The following is a 26517-nucleotide window of genomic DNA, read 5'->3' on the forward strand; positions in this document are numbered from 1 at the left end:
GGACGGGGTTTGCCAGCGCCTCTATGAAGAGGATTTGTAGCTCCCTGGGTTTTGGCGGTGTCTTGCCAGAGCCTGACATCCAGGTCGCTCAGCACAGCTGCGTTCCCTCCCCACCCTCCCTGAGCATCTTTCAGCTGGCTTCGTTTTCCAGCCTTTCAGCTCCAATTAAAAACGCTGAGCCCTTTTTCTTTTTTTTAAACAAGGGGTTTGATGCTGCTATTCAGTGTAAATGGCTGAAATTTCAATCAATTAAGGACTTGCCGGTAATTTGTTTGGGGAAAACCCTTTTCTTCCTCTTCAAAACAAACTTTGGTGATGCCCTCAGCAGAGCACCATGTTCTGGTGTATACATAAATCCAGTGAAAAATCGACAGCACTGAAGTATTGTACTTAAAATCCAGCTTGGAGCACTCTGAGGGGCTGTGGAAGGGGAAGTGGCCAGCCATCACTCCTTCTGCTGTAGCAGTTTTTTCTTTAAATGGCAGAAATACAGCCCAAAAAGATTCAGTACAGGGAGGGAGGTGGAAGGGGAAGAGCACCAGCGCGACCTAAATCTGGCTGCACGTCGCCTGGAGGGCACAGGGAGCAAAGCTGAGACCAAATGGAGCGCGGCATTCGGGGGATTCCTCTTCCTTCGCTGCCCTGGGCTTGGCTTTGTACTAGAGCTGGTTTTAGGAGATGGGGGATGCAGATCTGAGGCTCCAGGTCCCAGCTGGAGGCTAAGCCAGGGTGGAATAAGCCAGGAGAGGAACCTCAAGGGGCTGCCTGCCCTTGCCTGCTCCCCACGGCTGCAGACCCGCTCCAGGGGATGGAGCAGAGAGCTTAAGAGCACCAGGAAAACAAACCTGGCTTGGTTTTCCCTGCTCCAGTCGTCATCCTGAGAGCAGGGGATGCTCCATTGCAGGGGGAGTTCATGCAGCCTTTCCCCATCCTTAAAATGCAGCAGGAACCTTCCAAGTGGTGCCTTTTCTCCTCCTGCCCTTTTTTTCTCCTCCTGCCCTTGTTTTCTCCTGCACAAAAGGACAAATCTAAAAGGCTGTTGTTGGCACCAGGGGCTGGGAGTGGATTTGTCTCCCAGAGTTGGGAGGAGGTTGTTTTCCCTTCAGCCATGTGGCCTCAGAGAGCAGGGAAGGGGAACTTTGGGGCTCAGCCTGGCGCCCATCCATATTGAGCTGCCTGCTTTTTTAATAAATACATACCGGTATATGAATATATATACCAACTGCCTCTACATTCAGCATCATTAATTTTTTTTTTAATTAATCTCGTTTTTGCAAACAGACCTGCTTGGTTTTTTATTTGGGTTTTGGGGATTTTTTCCCTTCTCTTGTCTGGTGTCCCTTCCCATTACAGTAGACTGACCCTTGGTTATTGTTGCAGAACTACGGCAGCGGCATGAGACCTCCACCCAACTCCCTAGGCCCTGGCATGCCTGGAATTAACATGTAAGGCAAACCCCCGCACTGGGATTTTTGACTGCTGACTCAGGACTGCAGGACTGTACAGATTAAAAGACAACAATCATTTTTTTTCTTGTTTAATTTTGACCCCAGGGGGCCAGGTGCTGGTAGACCGTGGCCGAACCCCAGCAGTGCTAACTCAGTGAGTATCCCACGGTCCTTGGAGCAAGAGCAGGGTTGGTTGGGAAGTATCCTGCAAATGGGGCCATTCCCTGTTAGCTGAATCCTGCTAATGAGAGGAGGTTCCCAGCCTCTTGCTTAGACTGCTGGGCCCTGGGACTCCCATCCTGGCTGGGCTGAGTTGGCAGTGGGGGCTCTCAGCTGTGTCCTGCTGGGAGCCAGCCTGTGGGAGCCCCTGTGCACCTCATGGCTGAACTTGGCTCTCTTCTCCCTACAGATTCCATACTCTTCTTCATCGCCTGGTACATACGTGGTGAGTCCTCCTGCTCCATCAGTCCATCCTGTCATTGGGGCGCAGAGATGTTATAGGAGTTCATACAGTTTGGGATGCAATTGGTGCTGTGGGAAGCGACCAAGCTGACTTTGGGGGTGTGAGGTCCAGCTGGTGGTTGAAAACATGGAGAGGTGGGCAATGTTCATATTTGCACATCTGATGCCTGCTTTGTCTCTCTGCAGGGTCCGCCCGGTGGCGGTGGTCCCCCAGGGACACCCATCATGCCCAGTCCTGCAGGTATGAGCCCTCCAAGACCCCTTTCTTCCAGGCCAGCCCTTCAGGCTGTGCCCCTTCCCCTGCCAGGAGACCCCCATCCCTTGGGCTGTGCCCACAGGCAAACAACAGATTTTGACTTTCTGGGGAGTGAGTGGCATGGGCTGCTTGGCTTTGGGATGGCATTTGGGGATGTTCCTACATCCCCCTATGAATCTGGTAGCTGGGGGGCTCAGGAAGGTGAGGAATTACCTCTCCACACTTCCCAGCCAGGAGCTGAATTATTTTTCACAGTTGAATTTCTGTGATTAAAAACTTTGTGGATCTTCATTAAATACAAATTAGCCAGAAAATGGTGGTAGTTAGAGGGAATTTTAGGTGATAAAATACAAAAGAATGAGTTCAAGTGGCATGAGTTTGTTTTAATTAAGAAATGAATTAATCACCCGACTTACTGGGCTTCACTGTTCCACAGATTCAACAAATTCAAGTGACAACATCTACACAATGATTAATCCAGTACCGCCCGCAGGCAGTCGATCGAATGTAAGTCTGCTTTCTAATAATTTACATATCAGATACCATAACAAATCATAATTAACTTCATCAGTTGAGAGTAAAGCAGTTTAATTGATTTCAGCCATTTGTTACAAAACAGAAATAAAACAAACCATCAAAAAGCGATTAACTCTTGGGCAACTTTGTTAATTTTTTATGCTTATTAAGAGAGCAGCGGTCCTGCTGCTCCGGCCGAGGTGGTGGCAGCTGCGTGCCCGGAGAGGTGCTGGGTTTTGTAGGATACAGGCAGCCTTAAATCTCATTAGATGCTGGTTGGATGGAGCCCTCTGTGTTGCCATGGCTCTGGGTCTGCCACTCAGCCAAATTTTATAGGTGAATCCACAGGACCCCTGAGGCCTCACAGCCTCAGGGGGTGATACGGTCCCAAGTTGCGCAGGGGAGGTCTAGACTGGATATTAGGAAAATTTTTTCATGGAAGGGGGTGTCAAGCATTGGAACGTGCTGCCCAGGGCAGTGGTGGAGTCACCATCCCTGGAAGTGTTCAGGAAACATGTGGATATGGCACTGAGGACATGGTTTAGTGGTGGTGCTGGGTTGACAGCTGGGACTTTGTGATCTCAAAGGTCTTTTCCAACCTTAACAATTCTATGATTCCACAATTTGTCCCATTCCATGAGGGATGTCTTGGGGGGGGGAGGATGTTCCCCAAGGAGCCACCGTGGCAGATGTTTGGGGTAGTTTTGTGACTGATTTTGGTTTTGTCACCTTTTTGTTCCTCAGTTCCCGATGGGCCCCGGCTCTGACGGCCCCATGGGCGGCATGGGCGGCATGGAGCCCCATCACATGAACGGATCGTTAGGTGAGCGACGGGCAGGGGGCTGCGGCTCAGGGAGCCACGAGGGGCCTTCACTCCCTGGGGACACTGGCTGAGCATCCCAGTGCCTGCTCCCATCCCAGGGTCAACCCACAGTTCACACCAGTGGCTCAAAGCAGAGCTGGAAATCAGAACGGGGTGTGGGGGTAGCCGAGCGGGGGGCGTGAGGCCATGGCTGCATGCTCAGTAAAGCTCTTGTCCTTTCTCTCCCCTCTGTGCAGGGTCAGGAGACATAGATGGACTTCCAAAAGTAAGTGGGTTGCAGGGTGGGTGTGTGGGCTCCCCTTTTGCCAGCACTGGGGTACCAGTGTGACCCTGATGGATGGGGACATGTTGGGAAATGTGACTGGGGTGGGCAGGGCTATGTCCTGCCCCCATGGTGTTTCATGGGGCATGGGGACCTGCTCACCACCTCCCCTCCCATCTCTCACAGAATTCTCCAAACAACATAAGTGGCATTAGCAATCCCCCGGGCACTCCAAGAGACGACGGGGAGCTGGGAGGCAACTTTCTCCATTCCTTCCAAAATGACAATGTGAGTGAGTGCCTGCCTGGGGATGGGGGAACAGTCCCTGGCGAGAGCGGTCTTGGCAGTGGGTGCCTTTTAGACCTGGATTGTTCTGTTGTGAGCTGCCTCTGGGACAGAAAAGTGGACAGGAAGAAATATGCTGGTGGGTGGAAGCTTGGGGTCCTTGGTGGGATGAATGTGTACTGATGGAGGGGAGAGGATCTGCAGGATGGAGAGGAGCTGGTGCAGATGCAGCCAGCTGTGCCGACCTGGCCGAGTCGAGGCTCCGTGGGTGGCTACAGACATCCCTCCGCTTCTTCCTCTATTAGCAGCATATACACGTGTGCATGTTAATTACTTGTTTTAAATTGCATCTCACCCCATACTGTTCTGCTGATTTTCTTCCCGGAAAAGCAAGCTACAGCGCACATTATGCCCTGATAAATTTGAGTCTGTAGCTTATCCTCTCCTCCTGGTTTATTAGATCCAATTAGGTTGCTGTGTAGTTGTCATCAGCCTCCTTTTGCATCCCCCTTCGATGGCCGGGGGTCTGACCTGCCTAGTTTCTCACCCTGACTCTGTCTCTCTTCCAGTATTCCCCCAGCATGACGATGAGTGTGTGATTTCCCTCCCCCTCCTCCTCTCCAGGATCAAGAGAGTCAGCTGCCGTTCGGAGGATCTCAACGAATTATGCAAGAAGAAGAAGAATCTAGGTGTATGGGCAGGGACACGCGTGGCGGGGGCCAAAACCCCAGGTTTAGTTTCATGCAATAAAAAGGCTGAACTTTTTATTCCATAAAACATGAAGGACAAAACTTAAAATATTTCAAGACATGACAAGACCCTTCTTTGTGCAGAAGGGTTTATATATGTACATGACACTTCTTTTTGGAAACAAACGGAAGCCTCTAGCACCCAACTCCGATCTCTTTGCTTTGTTCTTTTAAATAAAGACAGAAACCGAACCTGTTGTATGTTTGTGCCGTGCGACACCAGGAAGCTAGTCTAGATATGAAATCATGTTGTCTCTGTTGTAGTCATTTTTTTAAATAAACTGGACAGTTTACAATGGTGGTTTTCGTTCAGAAGGCCTGTTTTTCTTTTTTTTTGTTTTGGTTTTGGGGTTTTTTTCCCTTCTATTTTTGGGGTTTTTTTTTTGTTTGTTTGCAGCACAACGCTTCCTCCTCCAGTTAACAAGATCTGCTTTGGGGAAGAGACTCCACCACCTCGTTATAAACTTGTTAACGCAGGTGACCCCTTCTAGGATCACATCCTCGAATGAATCGTGATCTTGCTCTCTGTGACTGTGGCATGCACTGTGTTAGTCTTTCCCCCCCTCTCTGAGTACAAGAAGAAATCTCTTGTCCCTCCCTTCCCCAGAATCCTTCAGCTGGTTCACTGCAAAAATTGATTTTTTAAATATTTTTTTTAATCCACCGAAAGAAAGAGTTACTCTGACCTGGGACTTTGAAACTGTGATCTCCAGCTAACTTTGGGATTTTCTGGGGGTTTTATTTGCTTTAGGGGTATTTTGGGGGGGGGTTCTTTTCTTTAGAGATGTGCTCTTGTCAGGATTTCACTTATCTATGATTTGGAACTGGATGGAGATATTTTTTAAGGAATTCTTGTTGTTAAAATGTAACCTTGCTATTCTGTAGGCTCGCTCTGTAATAAGAAAATAAAAATTAATGGCAAGCATCGAAGGCCCTTCCTTCTGATGGGAGAGGAAGGGATGAGCCAAGGCGGCGGGTTGGGATCTCTGTACATGACACTACCCTGTAGTTTGGTCTTTGTTTTTCTGCAGCTCCCATTTCTGCTCCATGTATATCATATTCTGTAAAATATTCTCTCCCTTGGATTTGACCTTTGTGCGGATTATTGAAAGCATTGTATCTTGTTTCAGTGTTTTTTCTTACCTTGTAGTCTGGTTCGAAAATTACCGAGAGGGGAAAAAAAAAATAATTATTATACATTGTAGTTTGTGTACGATATTTGTTGATAATGTTTTATTAAAGGGATGTCTTTTTTCCGCACCCCTTCATTGAAATGTTTTTGGGGGACATTTGGCTTGTTTTTATTATTCTGACTGCAAAACATGAGATGACAAAACTTCTCTTTTTTTTTAGTGTGTAATATGAGTTTCTTTTTTTTTTAATGTTTGCCTTCCTTTTCCTAGGCATTTTCATTGTGCTTTACCTGTAGAAAGTTGGTGGGGAGGGAGGGGTGGGTGGGATGGGGGTTCTGAGGGAGTCAGTCTCATAGTTACAGTCAGGTTAATATTTTCCAGGTAATAACCAAACACAGATTTCTTGCGTCAGGAAAACCCAGGGGCTCCCCTTTTCCGCTTCACATCTTGTGCAGGTTTTGGGGTTTTTTTCCTTTTTTTTTTTCTCTTTTTTTTTTCTTTTCCTGGCGTGAGGAAATGAAAGGACCGGTTTTAATGTATTTTAAAATGAATAGCTAAATTATTGTCTTCATTGGTATCGGATGGTTTTTTGAATGAAACGGTTCTCCCCCCTTCTCCCCCCCTCCCCATGCTGTAATAAATATCAACATAAACATTTGATTTCAGTGCTCTGCTGTTTGTTCCTGGTGCTTGCTGCCAGACCCAGGGCGGGACTTGGGTATTTTTTTCCAACCTTTATCAAGGACCAAACCCCAGGTTTGGGATGTGGGAGCAGAGGTGATGCAGAGCTGAGGGAGGGGGCTGGAAGTTGGCCCCAAAAGGGATCCCAAAGGGATTTGGCTGCGGTGCAGGACCTGGGGGGCTGGGAGAGGTTTGATTTAACAATGCCCCCTTGTTTCTTGGGTTATTTTTTTTTTAAGCATTTTGAAAATTTAGCTTTTAGCCTAGAAAAATGGTCGGTGTTGTCTGTACTGGGCTGAGGATTTGCTTGTTGGACTCTTGGCCTCCCTGCACCCAGCACACCATGCTGCAGGCAGAGGACTTTCAGGAGCTAAAAGGGGAATATTTTTTTTGTACACTGACCCCCAGGCTTTCCTCATTAGAGGCTGGAGGAGACAAAGTGCCAGTGTGGCAATGGAGGCAATCCCAGGCAGCAGCTCCCTGGGAGAGGAGCTGAGTCCGGCCACCTCCTGTTGCTGGAGTCCTGCACTGCTGGGAGGTAAGCAAGGGAGAGGAAGACTCGAGTGTTAGCTTCAAATATACATATGTATGTATGTATTGGGCTTGCAATGGTGTCTGCTTGCAATAGGGTCTGCCCTCCTCGGGCAAGGGCTGGCTGCAGTGCCGGGTGGGGGTGTGCACCATTGCGGGATCAAACTCAGCTCGAGGCTCTGAAGGAGCTGCTGGGGATGAAGTGCAGGCAAGGCTGACCTGGTTCCCTAACAAGCAGCATCAGAGGCTGCTGTAGCATCTGGGGAGAGATTGAGACTTTTTAGGCCTTTATGTGGGTGGTTGCAAGTGCTGGGTGCCTGAAACGCTCCCGGGAGCTTCTGTCTGAGACTTGTTCTCTGACTAGTTCAGGCAGGACATGGTTGGCTGCGAGTGTGCAGCTCTTGCTCCTTGCGGGAATGTTCAAGCGTGGGCTGCAGACTCAGGGAACTGTGGGCTTGGGGAACTGTGGGCTCAGGGGGCTGTGAGCCATCCTGGAGCTCTACCTGTCCTGGGGAATGCTCCCACCTGGCACCAGCGCCCACAATCACGTCACTGCTGCAATTCCAGCAGCAAGCACTGTGCAGTCATGTGCGGTCATGGATGCCTGTGGAGCAGAAGGCTGAGGGGACAATGCTTTGGATGGCTGCTGGGTTTGGGAACCAGCCAGAGAAATGACAGCCTGCAGAGCCCATCAGCATGTCATTAATGGTGCAGCTGAGGAGAGGGGTGTGTTTGCACCCTTTGCTACCTGTGCAGGTTTGCTTCCAGGTTAATGCCACAGATGTCCATGTACAGGGTCTGCAGCCGTGTCCCAGCATGAATTTTGGTCCAGGCAATCACATCCCCTGTGCTTTGCAGAAAGTAGAGTGTGAGCATTGTCCATCACTTGGAGTCAAGCAACCCCCAAGGGTTAAGTTGATGCTGATGAGGAAATCTTGCCCTCCCAGCTCCCTGGGGCCATCCCTGCCTGCACTGCCCATCCAGGCCCTGCTCAGCTGCCCTGAGCACCAGGCTCCTGCACTGCTGCCTGTTTTTATTGCAGGGCATAGAAAAGTCCTTCCCACTGGTTCTTAAGGGTTACAGGCTAATTTTATTAAATATCGCCATGAAACTGCCAAGTTCCCTCCTCTAAACGTCTCCTGGGCCCAACCTCAGGGATAATTGTCTTCCCCATTAGTTTTCATTAAATTAAATGCAGGAGGAGGATCTGAACAGCCAGGGGCTCCAGGCTGAGCACGGGGTGTACTTGCTGGCATGATGAGTGCAGCCCATGGAGCTGGATTTTGCACCGGGAGTGGTTCAGAGGAAGAGAGTGTGGAGTGGTGGAGCTCGGATAGCACTGTGTGCATCATCCCCAGGTTGGGGGCAGTGGCTGCAGAGCTCTGCTCTGCCAGGTCCTCGTCTCAGGCTCCTGCCACCCAGTTCTTGCATGTACTGCTTCCCTGGCTGCCGTTCATTAAAAGTTAATGCCTGGCCCTTGGTCCATGCTGAGGTAACACCATTTGTCTGCTGACGAGCCTTTATAACTTATTGATGCCAACTCAGATGAGGCTCTGTGACCCATTGTTGGACTCCCTCAGCTGGGCCGATTCCAGCAGGTCACGCTGGAGGAACTGGGAGAGCCCAACCATGCTCAGCGTGCTCAGGGATACCACAGACATGTGGTAGGGGCTGCCTGGTCCATGGACCACAACAGATCAACCTGAGCATCCATGCCAGGTGCCAAGCTGGAAGCCCCACTCTGCCCCCCTTGAGCTCCCCTGCAGGACCTCAGAGGAGCAAGCCCTGCACGAGGATCAGCTGCTCTTTCCAGCAATGCGTGAGTGCTGCTTCGCCCTGGCCACAGGTGAGACCAGCTGTGCCCTGAGCAAACCAGGGACATGGCCTCCATGCTTGCATGTGATCCTCTCACCTCCAGCGGCTTCCTGATGCCTCACAAAACCTCTGAAGCCTTGTTTTCCCACAGTTCTTCCCCTGTCTCACTGCTTCCACCATTTTTTAAAACTTCCTTTGCTCTGCCTTTATCCATCCCTCCCTGTGCTCATGCTTTGTCTCTGCTCAGTTTGGAGACAGGATTCCAGCTTCCCCTGCTCCCTCCTCTTCTGCTGCCTGCCCTGACAGAGATGTCTTTGTTGAGACGTAAAAGCATCTGTAGGGACTTTGCCTCTTTCCCTCACAGACAGGTTCCCACATCTACTATGAGCAAGGGAGGTGTTTCACCTCTCCAAGCCCCCTCCCCATCACAGATGTTTTTCCAGCAGGCTTCCTCAGGGAACCTCTCTGCTCAGGAATGTGAACAGGCAGCTGGCTGCCCTACAGGGCTTCCTCCCTAAGACGGGTAATGATCCGAAGCCGGAAGAGCAAAGGGATGTCAAGCAGGGTCCATGTGACACAGCAGGGAACCAACAGCCCGAGAAACAAACACCTACAGGCTCCACAGAGCACGGGTGTACTAAAATATATTCCCAAATACCAGGATGCAAACCACAGACCTCAGCAGATTTACACTGATGAGCTGAACTAGGCATCCCTTGAGCAGGCAGGATTAACATGATTCAGATCAGTACAACTCTTACTAGATTATTTCTCTTTCAAGCATTTCTCCTAACTATTGAGGGATTTGTTAATTTAATGTACAGCTCCTGCATCCCCATTTACAGGTTGCAACTGTTGTTCTCAAATGTGACTGGTGGATGTTGGCTGAAACCTGCAGAGTGGAGCTGCCTGATGGACTGGAACACACAACTGGGTGTTCATCCAGGTGGTCAGAGATCACAAAGCAAGACCAGCTTCTGACACAAGACACTGAAGAGAGATGAATTTCTTGGAAATATGCTCTTCCACACCTTAAAATAGCACAGGCTGTCCTCTTCTTTCCCATGTGCTGGAGGGTATCAGAACTGCAAAAACATTCTACATTTGGCTGCAGCTAATTTAGCTTTCATTTTACAAAACCCACACTAATCCCCCCATGTTAAAAAGAATACGCTTCCTGCTCAGTTAACTCTGTGTGGCAGGAAGAAATTCTTCCTTTGTATTTTTAGCAGCAAATACCAGCTACAGGCACCAAAGTTTCATGCTACATTCTACACCACTTTCCCCAAATGCAGAGGTCTCTTCATCCAGGACTGGGGGATAAAAGAACTGCGGTTCTACAGATCCAACAAAGCAATCTCTCCGATTAAGTGCTTTGGGAACTAAGCACAGGGCAGCACGATGCATCCCGCAGCAGCCAGGAGTAAAACAAAGTCAAAGCCAGGCAGAATGAAAAAGGCTCATGTCTCAGGCTCCCCCCTTGAAGCTTTGTAAGTCTCTTCTGCATTCAGAGGGACTCAAAGCAACCTCAGGAATAGGTTTGAGTCTGGCTCTGTGCAGAAGCTCACTGAGAGCAGAGCCTGCGCAGAGGAATAATGACTGGCTTATGTTCTTTCCAGGTAATGGAGGAAGAGTGCAGGAAGATGCATTTGATGGCTTCTCTAACCCAAATTCAGAGGTGAGCCCCTAAAATGAAAGAGTTTCTTCATGCACTATTTAGTTTAAAAAAAAATATTTTACTTTCAGTAATGATATAATTTATTTTTAAAAGTAAATTAATCCACCTTTCTTTAATTATGTGATGGTTCTGGCAAAGAGAAGCAGCAGGTACAGTTGGTGAAGTATTTTCATTTGAGCTGAATTTCACACAGTTCCATGCAGATACAGTGCCAGAAACTTCTTGAATGTGTCTGGCTGAAAGCCATGAATTCCAACGGGCTTCTGCAGAGAAAAAGACACGGATGCTCAGTTTGCAGTGAAGTGATTAATGTAGACAAACAACGGCTTTAAACATGCTTGAATAAGACTTTCAGGCGTGGTAGTTTCTAAATTGTGCTCTCTTCCCCAGAGGGGTTTGTGTGGGGGTACTTCCACTGGTGTCAATCTCAGAGAGCCGAATCCCTCTGCCCATCAGTGAGATGCCCTCCCAGTATAACCAGTGCTGACAGCCCCGTGCTCTGTTTACTCCCCAGCAAGGCTGACAGCAGCATGTAAGCACTTCCTTCATCAGGGCTGGTTTTAAACAAGCATATTATGAGATGGTGGATTACAGACAGGGATATCTGTACACAGGAGCTCATATTAAGCTTGGCATGTGGCACATCAGCACTACAAACACTCAGGAACCGTTCCCCTCAGGAACACCTGCTTAGGGAATAACTAGGCCAGTGCCCATGTCAGGTCCCTTCAGCTGGTTCAAAACCTGCTGCGGCTCTGCACCAGCTCTCAACCCCCCTGCCAAGGTGAAAGGGCAGGATTTCCAGGACCATTTCCAAAGGTTTGCTTACCACTACAACTCTCTTCTTGATTTTTGGAACACACTGGGCTGTCTCATACAGTTTCTGATCAGAGTCAATCCACACTAGATTTTTTATGCCATCGCTAGAGACAAGGTCTGTTGTATTTAACTGGAACACCATGAACTGGAAGAGCTGGCCATCTGTGCCAATGCTTTGCACCACTATTGGCTGCTCCAAAACCTTGGGATCATTCTAGGAAAAGAAGAGGGGATGGGGGAGAATGTTTTAAAAGCCGGTTACTACAGAAATTGTATGAGTACTTGCTGATTCTGCATCTTAGAGTTGGTTTAAAGCCAAGATTTTAATAAATGTATTGTTACCTTGCCCAGAAAATTACTCTAGTCAAACAAGTTTTGAATGTAGATTTTGTATTTTAATTAAAATTCCTCCTTCAGCCAGCAATGAAGTGTCAATTTAAATACTGAGCTGTGGGATGGGTCAGAGTTTTACAGCTGAACTTACTCCCTGGTTCCTGCCCATTACCACCCCAGTGCGTGTTACATCACGAACACACTTGTTGCTGAGCGGAGGATTTCTGGATCAGGAGACATCAGTAACCTGAAGGTTGGGGTTAGACCTTTGGATGGGGAAGTTTGGATGTGAGAAGTACTGTAACATGCCACGGCAAGGGAATTTCAGGACTCTCTCCACTCGCTGCAGCACTAGAGGGAGAACAAAGGCCCAGCAGCAGCCTGCCATACATACCCCATAGAGCACCTTGGCCTTGGCCAGCGCGTTGCCAAAAGCAAACATCAGCATTTTAGCACGGAGCTGTTCTGGTCTGAACCTGTCAGGGCAAATGATGGCTGACTCCAGGAAGAACAGAGTGTGAGGATGAGAGTAGGGATAACCATCTCTGAAACCTAAACAGCAGATAGTCATGTCAGAAATCGCTCAGTAAGACACTACACAACGGATGTTTTCTCCCTTTATCTTCAGGAACTGTTAAAGCAATTTGCTGGGGTTTAAGTTCTTCTCCATTGTCCTGCTTAGGCCACAGGTCTGGAGCGCTTGCACTGCACTCCTTTACCCAGCTCCTCTGTCCCCTCATTCCCACACATTCCCCCTCTCAGCTGCCTCACAGAAGGACAAGGGCTCTAAGTGAACCCAAACACTGATAATATTATTAACAGCTGGATTTACCTGTGTCATTGAGCTCTTTGTAGACATTCACCTCCTGAAGATCAATTGTAGGCAAGATGGGATGGAAAGTCTCCAGAACATGTTCTTTGGTGGCCAGGATCTCCTCCTTGGAGGCTACTGGTGGTATAGGGGCCATAGAGTTCATGAGTATTCCATTCAGGCCACGGACCTGAAGGAGAATGGATTCTGGGGAGGGAAATTAGACTACATTCAAACACTGGTGAAATCAGACTAGGGAAAGACATACATTTCCTTTCACAAGTCTGTTCTGCAAGGCTCACTCTCTCCCCCTCACCTCCAAACCCATCTTAAATAGTAGCCCAGCTGTATGTTCTTCTTCTAATATACCAATGCTAATTGCTGGTATTAAGTTCTTAACTAAACATACTTAGAAAAACAACAGTACTGTTTTGAGACCCAAAAATATAAACAATCAGGTCCAAGACCCTGGTTCTCTTCTCCCACCATATTGTCAATATTGTCTAACACATAATAATGTCCTCAGGGAGAATATCCTGCCATCATCCAAGGCTGCCCGTGCTGACAGCACTTTTTAAAACAGGAAGAATTACCTGCAGGGTTCCAGAAATTGTTTAACTTGCTCCAAGTCCTCATCCTTAAAGCCAGCAGCATTGTTACCCCTCTTATCTTAAAGAGCTAAATGCTTCCACCATGGCAGCAACTAACCTCTTTCCCATGTTGCTGCTATCCTGTAGTTTCTAGCCAACATCCTTTTACTCAGAGCAGGATACTTCCTAGACATTAACCGGCATAAATGTATCAAGTCTTCAAACAGCACTGGGCTTTAAAAGGAGAAAAAAATTGTTATATAAAAATGGGATCATAAGGGCAGGCAAATGTTTCTGGGGCACAAATGATGTAAAATTACTGTATGTAAAACATATCACAGCATAACGTTTCCAAGCAGTTAACAGAGATTGCAGATTAATATCACACACACCAATCCTGTTCCAAGTTGGCAGAGGTAATGCTTACAATTATTATTTTAAAAACTGATATTCTGCATCAGCTAGAAGTAGATCTCAAGTTGAAATAGAGACCTTGGCTTGAAAGAAGCTTTAGTGTAGCAGAGTGTTTATGTCAGTGCTACTGTCAACATCAAAACTGCATTTTACTGGTCGTTTTGGTTGCTGCTTTGTTTTAAACATGACAACTTCATACAGCAAGTGAGTCTCTCAACAGTAGATCTGTGTTCAAATTTTCCTTGTAGTGTTAAAAACTTTCCCTACAGCTGCATACTCACCAGAAACGGTCCCTCTTGGGAGCAACCTCTGTGGTGTCCCAGAAGCGCGAGTGTGAGATCGCGTCCTTCACCTGCTCCTCATGCTCCTGCAGCCCGTGGGCCGGGTTGTCCAGGATGCTCTGCACGGATAGAGGCAAACCTTCCACCAGCTTCGTCTTGGTGAGCCACTGCGCCTGCCGCACCCCTGCAAACGCAACCCAACACGGTATGTCACAGGTGACAGAGATGATCCAACCCAAACCATTCTGTGATTCTGCACTATGTTACCGAGGCTGCCAGGCAGCTCATGAGGCTGGGCAGGCTCTTCACAGCCCATGTTGTGTTTACACTCTGTGTGAGGAGAAGCCTTGACAGGCAGAGCAGGGTGAGTGCTTGTGGAGGGGGCAGCGCTGGGGGCAGAGCGGGTGTGTGGTACCTTCCAGCATTCGGACACGCTGGTGGCAGATGTAGCACCCCCGCTCCTTGTACAGCGGCATCTCCTCGTAGCGCGGCCCCCGCGAGTGCCAGGGGTCGTGCCAACAGCGGTCCCAGGGCGGGAAGCGCGGCCAGGCCAGGCCGGGTATGTGGTGCTGCCGTCCCGCGCATGTGATGGTGTCCAGCTCCACCTGCTTCCGCACCGGCAGCCGCTCCACCATCCGCGCCAGCACCTCCGGCGGAGGCCCGCGCGTGGTCCAGGGCGTGCGCGGCAGCGGCCCGCGGTGGCGGGGCCGCCCCGCGCGGGTGATGATGCCGCGGGTGAGGCCCCGCGCCGCCGCCCCCGCCCGCCTCAGCGCCACCGGCCCCGCCGCCATCGCCACTGCCGTCGTCCTCGTCCTCCTCCCTCAGCCGCCTCAGCGCCCGCCCGCCGCCATCTTGGAGAGGGACCGTCCCCCATCGCCTCCCCCGCTGACTGACGGCGGCGGCGGCCAATGGCGGGCGGGCGCGCCCCGCCGTAAGGGAGAGTCGGCAAATTGCCTGGCGGGTGGAGGGTAGGTGCTGTGTGGGTAAGCGGGGAGGCGGGGGGGGAGAGGAGAGGCGGCTCCTCGCCTGCGGGGCGGGGGGGCACTTGAGAGACCATCCCTGGGTGGGAGGTGCCGGGGCCGCTGTGTCCCTGGGGCGGTGTGTCCGAGCCCCCCGGGGCGGTCTGTCCCAGCCCCGGGTGCGCACAGTAAGTGCTCGAAACTCTGTAAATCTGCCCAGGCCGGAGCCTTCAGGGTTCCGGGTTCACCCACGGCCGGGTCGGGGTTACCCCTCGTTCATAGTCCATGTGTGCTCGGGGTCCCCAGCGGGCGCTGTGGGCAGCCGGACCAGTCGCCTTTCGTTCTCTCTTCTCCCTCCATATCCTTAAAATAAGTGTATTTGTGTTGCGGGGGTGAAGGTTAATTAATTGACCTTGACAGTAAAGCTGCTCGAAGCGCTAAATGTTCCCTTGCTTCGGCTTGGTCACTCGTGGCTTCATAATTTCCTGTGGACCCCCTTGCGTTCAGAGGATACGGAGACAAATGCATTGGGAGCAGCGTTAACCCAGCCAGTCTGTAAAAATAGCAGGGTCTGCGAGGTCTGCAGTGCGATTTTGGCTTGAGGAGTGTTTCATGTGTACAGCTCGCTTGGAAGCACCGGGAGCAAGGGATAAAATCTCCCTTCTTGTGCTTCCTGCCCTTCCCTACGTGTCTACATTTAAAGGCAAACTCAACACCCATAACCAAAGAGTTTGTTTGCCTGAGACTTTTCCCCGTTTGCCTCAAGTCTCTTGGCTCTAAACCCGACTTTCAGCTCGCTGCCCTTCCCCCTCTTCCAAAGCTGCACAACTCAGGCCACATCTGCTGGTTGGGTTTGTTACCCATTGTCTTGGTGGTTGGGTTTGTCACCCGTTTTCCTGGACTGAGCTGCAGATTTTTAAGATGTTTCTGTTCCAGGTGACCAAGCTGCTCTTTTGTAGGAAATCACCCCGGCAGAGCAAGCAGGATTAAAGAGCGTGGCTTTGGCTGGGCAGCCAGGCTGGGGAGGTGGGCCTGAGGCTGGACTAAGGGTCTGTGCAGCTCTGGGCTGCTGGCTGTGATGTCTGGCATTCCTGCACTGGACAGTGCAGAAGCAGTGAGCACTCAAACAAAAACGGAGTGTTTCAGGCACAGATCAGCTCCAGGTTTTCAGTTTTCCCTGAGATACACATGCACAATACTCAAGAGGGATTTTGTCAGTCCTTCTCCAAAAATGCCTGGCTGGTGAGCACATGCCACTCTTTGTCGTGCTGGTTTTGGTGCAGGACTTGTGTTTTGCAGGCAATGAGTGGCAGCGAGCAGGACTGGCTGGCTCTCAAACCCCGGGAACCTTCTCCATCCCAGTGCTGCGGCGGCGGCTGCAAACCCTGCATCTATGACGTGTACGAGAAGGAGCTTGCACAATGGGAGAGGGCCAAGGCAAAGCAAGACAAAAGCCTTCTCACGGAAAAGAGGGAGCAGGTCAATTTACCTCCATCACATCCTGGAGTCTGTGCTTTGATGGTACTTGTTAGGGTCTGAGGTTGTGGTGATGGGCGAGGGATGCAGCAGTAGGTTCAAGTGGTGCCTTAAGAGATGGCTGTAAATGCAATTCCCCAAACTCTGCTTCACCCTCCCCCTTGGCTGCTCTCTCCCTGCTGTAATGTGATTTTCCAAGTGTCAAGTTCTCCCTGGTGTCGCATTACAGCCCTGAATCTGCAGCTCTCCTCTCAGAGTTTCCTCGGAGAAGCTGTTTTCCCCACCTTTTTCATCTTTTCCTGATTTTTAGGCTCATATTTTGAGGCTGAAAAAAGCTGTATTGTGTGTGGTGGAGCAGTTGTCTTCAGAGTGTAATTTGAAGCTTGTCAGTGCCCTTTTACGTAAGATTAACTATGCTGGGTCAAGCAAAAAAGATCAGCTGAAACAACTGATAATATTTCCTGTTTGCTGTGGCCATCAGTAGGTTGCAAAGTTGCCCCCAAAGCAGTGCTTGGCGCTTTTAGCAGAATTATTTCTGTTTGTTTTTAGACATGGGAAAATGATTGCAGTGAGTCATAATAGGATGACCTTGCTGTAAGGTGTAAAAAAAAATATAATTTAAAAAGAAGGTGGTGGTGGTGGGGAAATGCAAGATCCCAAAGTGCACACTGCAGAACATGATAATGAATCAGCAGAGAGCTGGAATTTGCGCTGGGCCCCAGCGTTTAATACATGTCCTGAGTATCTCGGGTGCTAAATTAGCATGCACGTTTGCTTCCAGAGAAGAATGAAATCATAAAAGACACCATCTAACCAAGTAATTATTTATTGTTGTTCTTGCAGAGCAGTAATTCAGTGCTGAATCCAGATACATTCACTGCGTTCAGCGTGAGCTCGGTGGAGCAGCTGACAGAGGACACCTACCAGTACAAATTTGAATTACCGGGAAACAGCAGCTTGCAATTGAGTTTAGGACAACATATCGTGTTAAGGTATTGTTCCCTGTGCTAGTTAAACAGTCTGCATTATGTAACCTAATATGTAGGGGTTTGTCAATAGACAAAGGCTTCATAGCAGGCAAATCGTGATTTCTGTACCTCTACAACGACACAGATGAAAAGAGCTCGTGAGCTCGCTGGCTCCACTAATTCCATGGTAAAAGCCATTCCAAAGCTGTAGTTTTCTTCAGCATTATCCTTGCATCGGTGGGTCAGAAAGAACTAGGTGTGATTAAGAAAATCCATTTGCAGAAAGAAAGACTCAAAGAATAGATGTTACAACAGATGATTTACTCTAGCGTGTTGGAATGAAGACAATGAGCTGCACTTTCCCAAGAGCTCTGTACCTCAGCACCCAGGGTGTAATCCCAGTGCCCAGGCATTGCCTGACTGACTTCGAGCAAAACAACCCTCCTGTGTAGTTTATTGCTTGCCGGAAAGGGGCCACTTGGGGAAAGTTTCTGTTTCTCAGCCATCTGTGGTGATCATTGCCAGATAGGAAAAGTCCTGTTACGATGCCATTGATCTGCCTCTGTTGACGTTACTAGTAGGTTAAGAGCTGATGTGTGCAGCTGGTTTCTGCTGCCAGCACATGCTCCTCCTTCCAGCCCTGTCTCGTCAGGCAGCAGAGAAAAAGGTTTGGTCACTTCAATCAATTCTCGTGGTCAGTAGTAAAGAGCAGGGTGGATATATTCTATAAGACTTACAGGAAAATACAGTCTATATTGACAAGACCTCAGGTCAAGGCTGTGCCCTGGTTTTTGTTATTTAATTACCAGATGCTGACTGGACACAGAAAGTGACCCCAGCTCAAAAGGAACAGCAGACTTAAGCGTGGAAGTGTTTTCTCTCCCCTTTGCCGCTCTTGCACATTCAGCCATTTCTCACAAAGCAGCTCAAACACCCTTCCAGGGGTGTGTCCCAGAGCTGGATGTGGTACAGTTGGGGCCACCACCGGGAAAACAAAAGGTGCCTTTAAGCCATTATGTTCTCCCTGGATTTTTACCTGTGGAAGGGAAGTGTTTTGCACCTATGCACAGGCTGGGCCACTGGGAAGAGGACCTGCTGCCTGCCCTGTCTCCCCAGAGAGCTGCAGGATTTTGGTAATCCCCAATGGCCCAAGTCACAGTGGGTTCCTCTTTATCTTGTCAGGGGAGTGGTGAATGGTTTGGAGGTCCAGCGAGCCTATACTCCAATCAGCCCTGGGAATGCAGAAGGTTATTTTGAAGTTCTAATTAAAGTAAGTAAGCCTGGACAATATGGAGTAGAGTCTAAGGTGCTGGGGACTGTGTTTTCTTTAGGAACCAAGCACACTGGCAGCACTTGGAGTGAGACTCAAATCCCTCATGTACTGTTTTTGTGTTGTTTTGAAATGGTTGTGCTTTGTTGATAAAAATTGCAGTTTTTCCCACAAAACTGAAAGCAGAGAAAGGTGACACACAAACAAGAGCTTTGCAGCAGAAGCCCTGTTAAGCACTTGGGAGGACCTCTTGGGTGCCCAGCAGTCAACAAGGTGGAAAGAGGTGCCCATTCCGCTTCTCTCATATAATTTTGCCTTTTCAGTTTGTCTTTGAAATCACACCCAGTTGTCAGCCCAAGTGAACCACTGATTTTGGGAAGTGTTTGCCCAGCCCTTATCCTTCCCACTGTATTTGACTCCAAGAACATCCCACAGAAAAAATGTCGGTTTGGTTAAAAATGTAGACAGACAGTGGAACAGGGAGCAGCTGTTCCTGGTGTGTGGGCAGGGCTCTGGAGCTGCAGTGTGAGAGGGTCTCCATGGGCAGAAAGGTGTCCCATGGACACAGGCTGCATCTATCAGGGTGGATGGGATGGCAGAGCCCTGACTGGGACAAGTGTCCTGGCCCTTCTGGAGGTTACCACAAAGTGTTGCTTTAGTGCAAAATTATTTTATAGGAGGTTTGAATAAAGCCTGCAAGGCCCTCATATATTATTACTTTGTGTGGCAAATATCGACTGGAAGAACATTTTTCCAATACTGCATTTGTATGTCACTAGTGATTCCTCAGGGCACACACAGACTTCAGTACAGGTGTGAAATTCAGAGAGCTGGGTATCCCAGGTGGCTTGCAGAGGATGACCACTTGTCCTCTGCCTGTCTTCCAGGATTTCATGTTTTTGGGGTTTATTATGCATTGTACATTGAAATACAAACCCTGGTCTTTAGAGAAGTGAACAGCTTCTGTAGGACACCTGTGGGAGGGTCATTTCCCCATTCTTGTGGCAATTGGTGAGTGGTAGGGGAGAGAAGTATTACATTTGAGTTGCATTAATAGGATACGTTCACAGGATGACTGTGAAATTTCATGTATAGCGGCTCATTACTCACAGGTTTTGCATTTCAATAATAATAGTAATGATTGTAATGATACCTTTCCTTTATATAGAACCTTTCATCCCAAAAGGAACTATAGTTATTCTTGGGCAGTGACAAAAGATGTTGGTAACACCCAGTGTAAAGCAGCCATTTTTATAACTCACTCTGTAGGTTGTGGTATATTTCACACTATTCAGGCAATTTTGGAAAGTACTATATTATTATTATTATTACTATGCAATCCAAGCACTGTTCAAACACTTCTCTCTCCTGTTATTATGGCATTGCATTTGTGATACTACAGTTAAGAGTGAGGGAGTTGCCATTTACAGAGCATAACCCTCTTTTTGAGTGATTTTATAATGTTAGGGTTTCTCTCCATGTAAAACTGGGTGTAGAAGTTTTCCCCCAGGAGATAATTATTTTTTTTCTTTTTATTTAGAAAAATTGGGTTTTAAACCCACTCAATCACTTCTCACTTCAATTTTTTTGGAAATAATTTTGGTGAAAGGAGGATTGTTTTAGTTTCCATTACCCCAGTCCTTTGGGAATAGGCAATAAGTGTGACTGACTTTTCTGCCCTTGCCTTGAGTTTCCATATGTATTTGAAGAAGGGAGGTATAAAACATGCTCCTTTGATGCAACTGCACACTCCTTGTGTGAGACTTAGCACCTGCCCAGAGCCCTCTGAACATAAAATGTTTCTGACAGTAACTCAGAGCCTGGATGTGTGTTTGATTTACCTTTTGACTGTAGCAACTGGTGCTAATAGTTCTTCAGGTTTAAGTGAGGTGTTAGGAGGGGAGCGACTGTGGTCTTTATTACCTAACACTGCTTGCAAGCACAAGCACATGCTCACTCTTTCTGAGCTGCTTTGTGGTTCACCAATTTTGTTTGCCTGCAGTGCAGCTTGGTGGCCAGCCAAGGCACTGGGGTGTGGAGCCGGGCTTCTCTCCAGTTTGTGTGCAGAAAGTACCCCAAAATACACTGCTTTTGTGTAGGCTGGAGTCGTCAAAGGCTTATATCAAATCCCATCTTTTGACCTTCGGTTGTGTTGCCCTTCCCCAGGCTTATCTGTGGCATCACCTCTGCACCAGACCCCTTGTGAGCCGCAGCTGTTGGGCTTTCCTGCTCTTGCTGTTTAGACCAATCCTTGTTTTCCGGCCACATCCCGGACCATGCCCACTCTTTTGCTTACATTTGTTTTATTTAATCATAAAGTGGTCATACATACAAGGCATGGATGTAGATATGGCAAATAGCAACAAGTTTCCTTGGATGAGCCCTTTATTTTCCAGCCTCTCCTCCCTTCTCTGTTTCTAGCAAGCACCGACCCTTTCTCATCAGTGGGAATTGAGATCAGCATTCCTGCAGGCAACAGCCTGGATAATGTTGTTTGTGCCTGGTAGAAAGTAAGGCAGGTTTTTTTGCTAATGTTTTTCTTCCATGAGGCCAACATTAACATATTCTTTTGAAAATGTGGAGGCATCCCTTAGCATCCAGATGATCTGTTCTGAAAACGAGGGGTTTACAAATTAGAAACCTGGCTTTGGGTCACTAATTGTATCAGCACAGCATCTGAGAGACTGAAATAAAGCAAGAGCTATGCAGTGTTTATGTAACTAACGGTACCCAGAGGGCATTTCCAGACCCTAAACCCTGGGATTTGGAGAACACTTGAAGGCCTGGACTGTGCTTTGCATTCAAGACACTCTTCTCTGTGTGCTTTGTAAGCAAGAACTCTGATAAGCTTTTTCCAGTTTTGGAAATTCAGACTGCATGAGAGGGGGTTGTGTTTACATTATAGTCAAGCTGGAGTGGATCCAATATGATTTAATTTAAATGTCTTTGTTTTGGGTATAACTCTGAGTTATTTTTTAAACAGAAAAATCTTTCTTTTTAAACACAGAAAATATTTTTTGTCCCCTTTTTGTTTAAATGTAGATAACTTTATAATTGACTTTAAGCTGGGAAACTTTCCAACTGAGTATAATTATTCTTTTCTTTTGTGCAATGTTTTTTATTAGTGCTATGAAGCTGGGCTGATGTCACAATACATAAAAACATGGAAAAAAGGAGACGTGGTCTTTTGGCGTGGGCCGTTTGGAGGGTTCCCATATCAACCTAATAAGGTTAGTTCCCTAAGAGACATAGGATGCTTCACCTTGTGGCAGCCAACTTTGTTCAATACTCTAAAGGGAAGACATCAATTTGATTGCTGTTTTCATTATTATTTTAGGGACCTCCTGGGTTACTGTACAGTGCTACAGCATTAGCAGTCAGTTGGAGCATGTATACCTGATTGAACTGCAGAATATTTAAGGAGGAAGAGGAGAGGGAGGTAGATGGGAGGCTGGAAAATATTAGCAAGGCTTTGTGTTCATCATTTGCATTAGAAATTCCTGACGTGCTTGACAAAGGGAACTTACTTTCCACCAGCAATGAGTGTGGATCTGTTTTTGCCTGGTTTGACCCACATCACTGTTTTGTCACTGAGCACGAGAGAAGGGAAGGTGTTAATCTTCTTCTCTCTTGGGTGAGCAAAGGGGAGGTGTTAATCTTCTTCTCTCTGGGGTATTCCCTGAACTGCAGCAGCTCCAGTGAGGTGTCAGGTCACTCAGCCACTCCACAAACCCAGATCCCACCTGCCGATACCGGGCTGGCTGCAAAGAAAGGCAGATCCTGTTTCAGGGGGAGACTTCTCACACATACTAATGTGGTTACTTAATTCTGACCTTTCAAATGAGGAGCAAAACTGAAACACTGGTCATTAAGATCCCAAAGCCTTGTGGGTTTTTTGGCTTCCTTTCCCCCCCCCCCCCAACAAAAGTAAGGCTGTAAAATCTGAGTAGCTGAGCTCTATGCATATCAACTGTGTCCTGCTTCCTGAAATACTCTCCTTGCTGGTTTAGGTCACTGTTCCCTTCTCTTTTTAAAAGCTTCCAGGTAATCATTTGGGACAGAACATAGCAGTCTTGCCTAGAAGTGGTCTTCTGTGCAGGACCAGGAGTTGGATTTTGAGGATCCTGGTGGGTCCCTTTCAACTCAGAATATTCTGTGATGCTGTGGTGCGTGATCTGTGTACATGCAGTTTGCAAAGCACCTGAGCAATCTTTAAAACAACTTGCTGTGAAAAACTGTTTATTATTTAGGAATTATAACACAGGTTCTGAGTATTAGTTTTATAGTAAAATTTTTGTTTATCTCTACTTGCTGTCAGTAGAACAGGACTCCAATTCAGGCAGATTAGATCAATTCACAATAAAACGCCAAGTCAAAACAGAGCACAAGCAGCCTCTGAGGGGTTTAAGTCCCAGTTCTAGCACTGGTGCACACTGGCTGGCAGCTTGGGAAAGTGCTGGGAACCTTCTGTCCTGTTATACACAACACCATACTGCCTGAACATCCCTATTCCAAGCAGAGTGAATGTTCCCCCTTGGAGATGGGAAGCTCTATGTGCTGCTAGTAGCTCTGAGAAAATTGAGATAATGCACCAGGAAGACACGTGGATCAGGATGGAGAAGAACCTGTTTCTTCCAGAAGTCCTTCAGGATTGTACTTTGCAGCATCCAAGACAAACACAGGGAGCATTTCCAGTAGGAGAAAACACACAGTGGGTCGGCAGAGTGTACTGCAGAATTGAAACTGAAACAGAAATTATTTGAAATCAAGGCTAGAGTTAGGATAAATTATTATATTTGGGTAAAATCCAGCTTCACTAAATTTGAGATATAAACCCTGGAAGGGTATATAAACCCTGTAATCCTTTGCAGAAAAATACATTCTGAGATTTGAATTTACCAGTGCATGACCTTCTGATGTGTTGTCTCTCAAGGGACCCTTTACCAGTGTGGCAGCAAGGAGGACCTGACCATAAGCACATCGATTTCCAGCCACCACAGCTCATTCCAAATTCTCTGTTCTGTTGTTAGCATGGAGAACTCCTCATGCTGGCTTCTGGCACTGGCCTTGCACCAATGCTTCCCATCCTCCAGTCCATAACAGATAATGAAGAGGATGAAACCTTTGTAACTCTTGTTGGCTGCTTCCCTACCTTTGACAAAATTTATTTGAAACCTCTTCTGCAGGATTTGGCTCGATACTGGAACATCAGAATATTTTATGTCCTAAGCCAGGTAAATAAATGGGCATGAAGCACGTTCATGTGAGGGTTCTGTGTGCTGGGTGAGCCTCTGCCTCCTCCACTTTTCCGTGAGCATGATCTTAATTCTTTCTGAGTCATCCAGGCTACTTTGTGATCTGGTGGCTGCTGTGGTTCAACCTGCTACAGTGTTACTAGTGTATTTACAGTGTTACTAGTCTGGAGAATTTCAGGGAGGTGGCCATCACTGCTTGTCCCTCTCTTGGGAGCTATTCTGTTGTTTTGCTGTTTTATAGTCACTGTCAATTATTCCCCCCACTTCAAACAGTTGTTGCTGCACCTGAACAGCAAATAAACTATTTTTTTCTTTCCTAATACCAGTGCCTTAATCTGTCCTTATCCTCCATTCATTGCTTATGGCTAGAGCTCTCTTTTTCTGGTATGCTACCACCAACTTCCCAGCAATTATTTTTCCTTGCTGACCCATTTTTAAACTTCTAAAAGTTGTTTACCCCTCTGTAAAATTACTTTTCTGCCACATTCATGGGATGAGGGCATACCTCTCAGTGGTCTTACATTTTGAGCAGTCTTTTCATTTCCATTTGGTCCCAAAGTTGCCTGTGTTCTGCGTGGATTTGGTGGTTAAAAATTATTTCTGTCAGAAATAAGGATTCATTGCAGGGAGGATATAGAAGGAATTATTTATGCTAAGGGAATGAATCCCAGTGCATTTTTAGTTTCTCGGATGAATCATTTTTTGTATCTCTCACAGTGGAACTGCCTCTTACATTCTTTTCCACATGTAGCCTCAGCAAGTTGAGATTTGGTAGAGGGAAAAGTACTGGTGACTTGGGCACCCCTTCAGCTGCTCTGTAGGAGCATAACCATAATTGTATCTGGTGACACGGCTTAAATACCCTTTTCAGGGTATTTAAACTCTTGAGTGCTGTCCCAAGAGCATGTGGAGGTCTTGAAATTCAATCAGCGAAGGGCAAGAAACCCACCTGACCCCTGTCAACACTGTCTGCCCTGTGTATGCATCTCTCCCTTTCTCCTCTTCTCTTAGCAGGCTTGTGGTAGTCCAAGACTGGCTCATGCATCCTCCCTCTTGGGATTATATATCTATCTGTGTCTGTATTTCACTCTGCTGCCTGTCACCACCACATCTGAGCACCTCCTGATTAATAGCAGTGGGGGAGTCCCCACTGGCTCTAATGCCATGGGATCTAAACACTTCTCGTGGGATCAGAGGTGTGTTTGGAGCAGAGCTAGATTCTTTAAGTTTTGGTCAAGGGGGATGGGACTGAAAGAGACTTGGGAATGGGAGAGGCAATAGAGAGAAATAGACTTGGGATCTAGGATTTGGGAATAAGAAAGGTGCACTGGGAGGTGGTTCTCTAGGGAGAAGGTTCTGTAGCATTTATTAGTGATAGTTACACTCTGGTTTTGTTCAGTTCCCCCTGAGCAAGTGGCCAGGTCTCATGGCAGGGAGACATTTCATCTGGGCTTTGAAAGATGAATGCAGCTCTCAAGAAGGGTCAGTGCTACCCACATGGTGTCACAAGGGTGAAAACATCCTGTGCAGTACTCTGAGGGGAGGAGGGAGATCTGGCTGTAAGCAATCAGCTGTCCTTTTTAACATGACACACTGCAACCCTTTTGCCTTTTCAGGAAACTTCACTGGAAAAACTTCCTTGGAGCTATCAAGAAAACACATATACTGGTCGTCTCAATGAGGACTTGATGAAGACAATAATAAATTCCTGTCGAAGAAAGCCATTTGTATTAATCTGTGGCTCTTCTGCATTCAGTGAAGATATGACTAGATACTTGAAAGCTGCAGGAATTGAAGAAAATTCCTGTTTTGTCTTTTAGCTGGATATTCCTGACCTGAGGAACCTTAGGCCGAGCCTTGGACGTCCTTGTTCCTCTGCAGACATTGCACAAAATGGGTCAGCTCAGTAGACTGAGTTCCTTGGACATACACCTTCATAGGCCTTTGGATCAACTGTTTGTCTCCAGTATGAGTCTCACTATTGAGTGTTATAAGGACTGTGTGCCATTCCAGAGTGGCTGCTACAAGGTGTGCCACCCACACCTCAGGGAACAGTGTGGTAATTTTAATGGAAGTCTTCAAGCGCAATTTTAAGAGAGAGATCTCCTAAGGGGTACTAAAAACCATCTACATGCAGATCTGCTCTAAAATGAGGACCAGGAACTTGCTTTGCAATCCATGTTATTCTGCAGTGGTATTGTGCCCTCTTAGGTGTCCAGAGGAGAGATTTAATCCTCAGGGAGAAGACTGCCTGGCCAAGGGAACAGCAGAGCACTGGCCTGGCAGTCTGGAGTCTGTGGGCTTCATTTTGGTTCTGACGTGCTGGGTGATGTCAGGCAAGTCACTTCAACCTCTCTGTGCCTCAGTTGCCCCATTATACACTAATACAGAGAAGGTGGCACTGATCTTCTCTGAAAACAGCCTTTCCAGCCATATATGGAAACACTGTCCATAAGGAAGGATAGTGATGCCTAGTGAGGACTTAGCAGGCTGAGCTCCTGCCCTGACACAGCCTGCATTACCTGCCCTGTCCTTAACCCTTGAAATGCTGCCTGGGAAGACAAAGACTATGTCCTAAAACTGAGAGAACATAGCTGAGTTGTGGCTGCTATCTGTCAAGGAGGATGGGTGTTTGCTTTCCATGTCCCCTAAGTGTTGTATCGTAGCCCTGGCTCATTAAATTGAACCTCTTTTCAAATAAA

The 26517-nt window shown here is 47.6% G+C and overlaps 3 protein-coding genes across 14 annotated transcripts in view; 2 read left to right on the forward strand and 1 right to left on the reverse strand.

Annotated features, from left to right (window-relative positions):
- SSBP3 (single stranded DNA binding protein 3) overlaps nucleotides 1-5726 on the forward strand; it is a 55169-nt gene extending 49443 nt beyond the window's left edge. For all 3 annotated transcript variants that reach the window (XM_027698970.1, XM_027698971.1, XM_027698972.1), the window contains 9 exons: nucleotides 1381-1445; nucleotides 1554-1602; nucleotides 1858-1893; nucleotides 2097-2151; nucleotides 2603-2673; nucleotides 3427-3505; nucleotides 3742-3770; nucleotides 3954-4055; nucleotides 4622-5726. In XM_027698970.1, the coding sequence (XP_027554771.1) occupies nucleotides 1381-1445; nucleotides 1554-1602; nucleotides 1858-1893; nucleotides 2097-2151; nucleotides 2603-2673; nucleotides 3427-3505; nucleotides 3742-3770; nucleotides 3954-4055; nucleotides 4622-4651 (516 nt within the window). In that variant the 3' untranslated portion in view covers nucleotides 4652-5726. The remainder of the gene's footprint in view (nucleotides 1-1380; nucleotides 1446-1553; nucleotides 1603-1857; nucleotides 1894-2096; nucleotides 2152-2602; nucleotides 2674-3426; nucleotides 3506-3741; nucleotides 3771-3953; nucleotides 4056-4621) is intronic.
- A 2961-nt stretch (nucleotides 5727-8687) lies between these two features.
- On the reverse strand, nucleotides 8688-14522 carry MRPL37 (mitochondrial ribosomal protein L37). Its single transcript, XM_027699008.1, has 7 exons — nucleotides 14303-14522; nucleotides 13888-14071; nucleotides 13311-13378; nucleotides 12624-12809; nucleotides 12186-12343; nucleotides 11469-11672; nucleotides 8688-8759 (listed from the first exon to the last, which is right to left on the reverse strand). Exons 1-7 carry the CDS (start codon nucleotides 14520-14522, stop codon nucleotides 8688-8690), a joined length of 1092 nt encoding a protein of 363 aa, XP_027554809.1.
- Nucleotides 14523-14593: 71 nt separating this feature from the next.
- Nucleotides 14594-26517, forward strand: LOC113975212 (NADH-cytochrome b5 reductase-like). 10 transcript variants are annotated; one of them, XM_027698999.1, is made up of 7 exons: nucleotides 14594-14622; nucleotides 16146-16367; nucleotides 17166-17314; nucleotides 18473-18560; nucleotides 21686-21790; nucleotides 23591-23794; nucleotides 25432-26517. In XM_027698999.1, exons 1-7 carry the CDS (start codon nucleotides 14611-14613, stop codon nucleotides 25633-25635), a joined length of 984 nt encoding a protein of 327 aa, XP_027554800.1. In that variant the 5' UTR covers nucleotides 14594-14610; the 3' UTR covers nucleotides 25636-26517. The 10 variants fall into 10 exon arrangements, with proteins under 10 accessions (XP_027554800.1, XP_027554802.1, XP_027554804.1 ...); XM_027699001.1 differs by lacking the exon at nucleotides 14594-14622 and adding an exon at nucleotides 14671-14866; XM_027699003.1 differs by lacking the exon at nucleotides 14594-14622 and adding an exon at nucleotides 14671-14855.

This window comes from Neopelma chrysocephalum, unplaced genomic scaffold (assembly GCF_003984885.1).
Source record: "Neopelma chrysocephalum unplaced genomic scaffold, ASM398488v2 Primary Assembly neopelma1_135, whole genome shotgun sequence".
Lineage (NCBI taxonomy): Eukaryota > Metazoa > Chordata > Aves > Passeriformes > Pipridae > Neopelma > Neopelma chrysocephalum.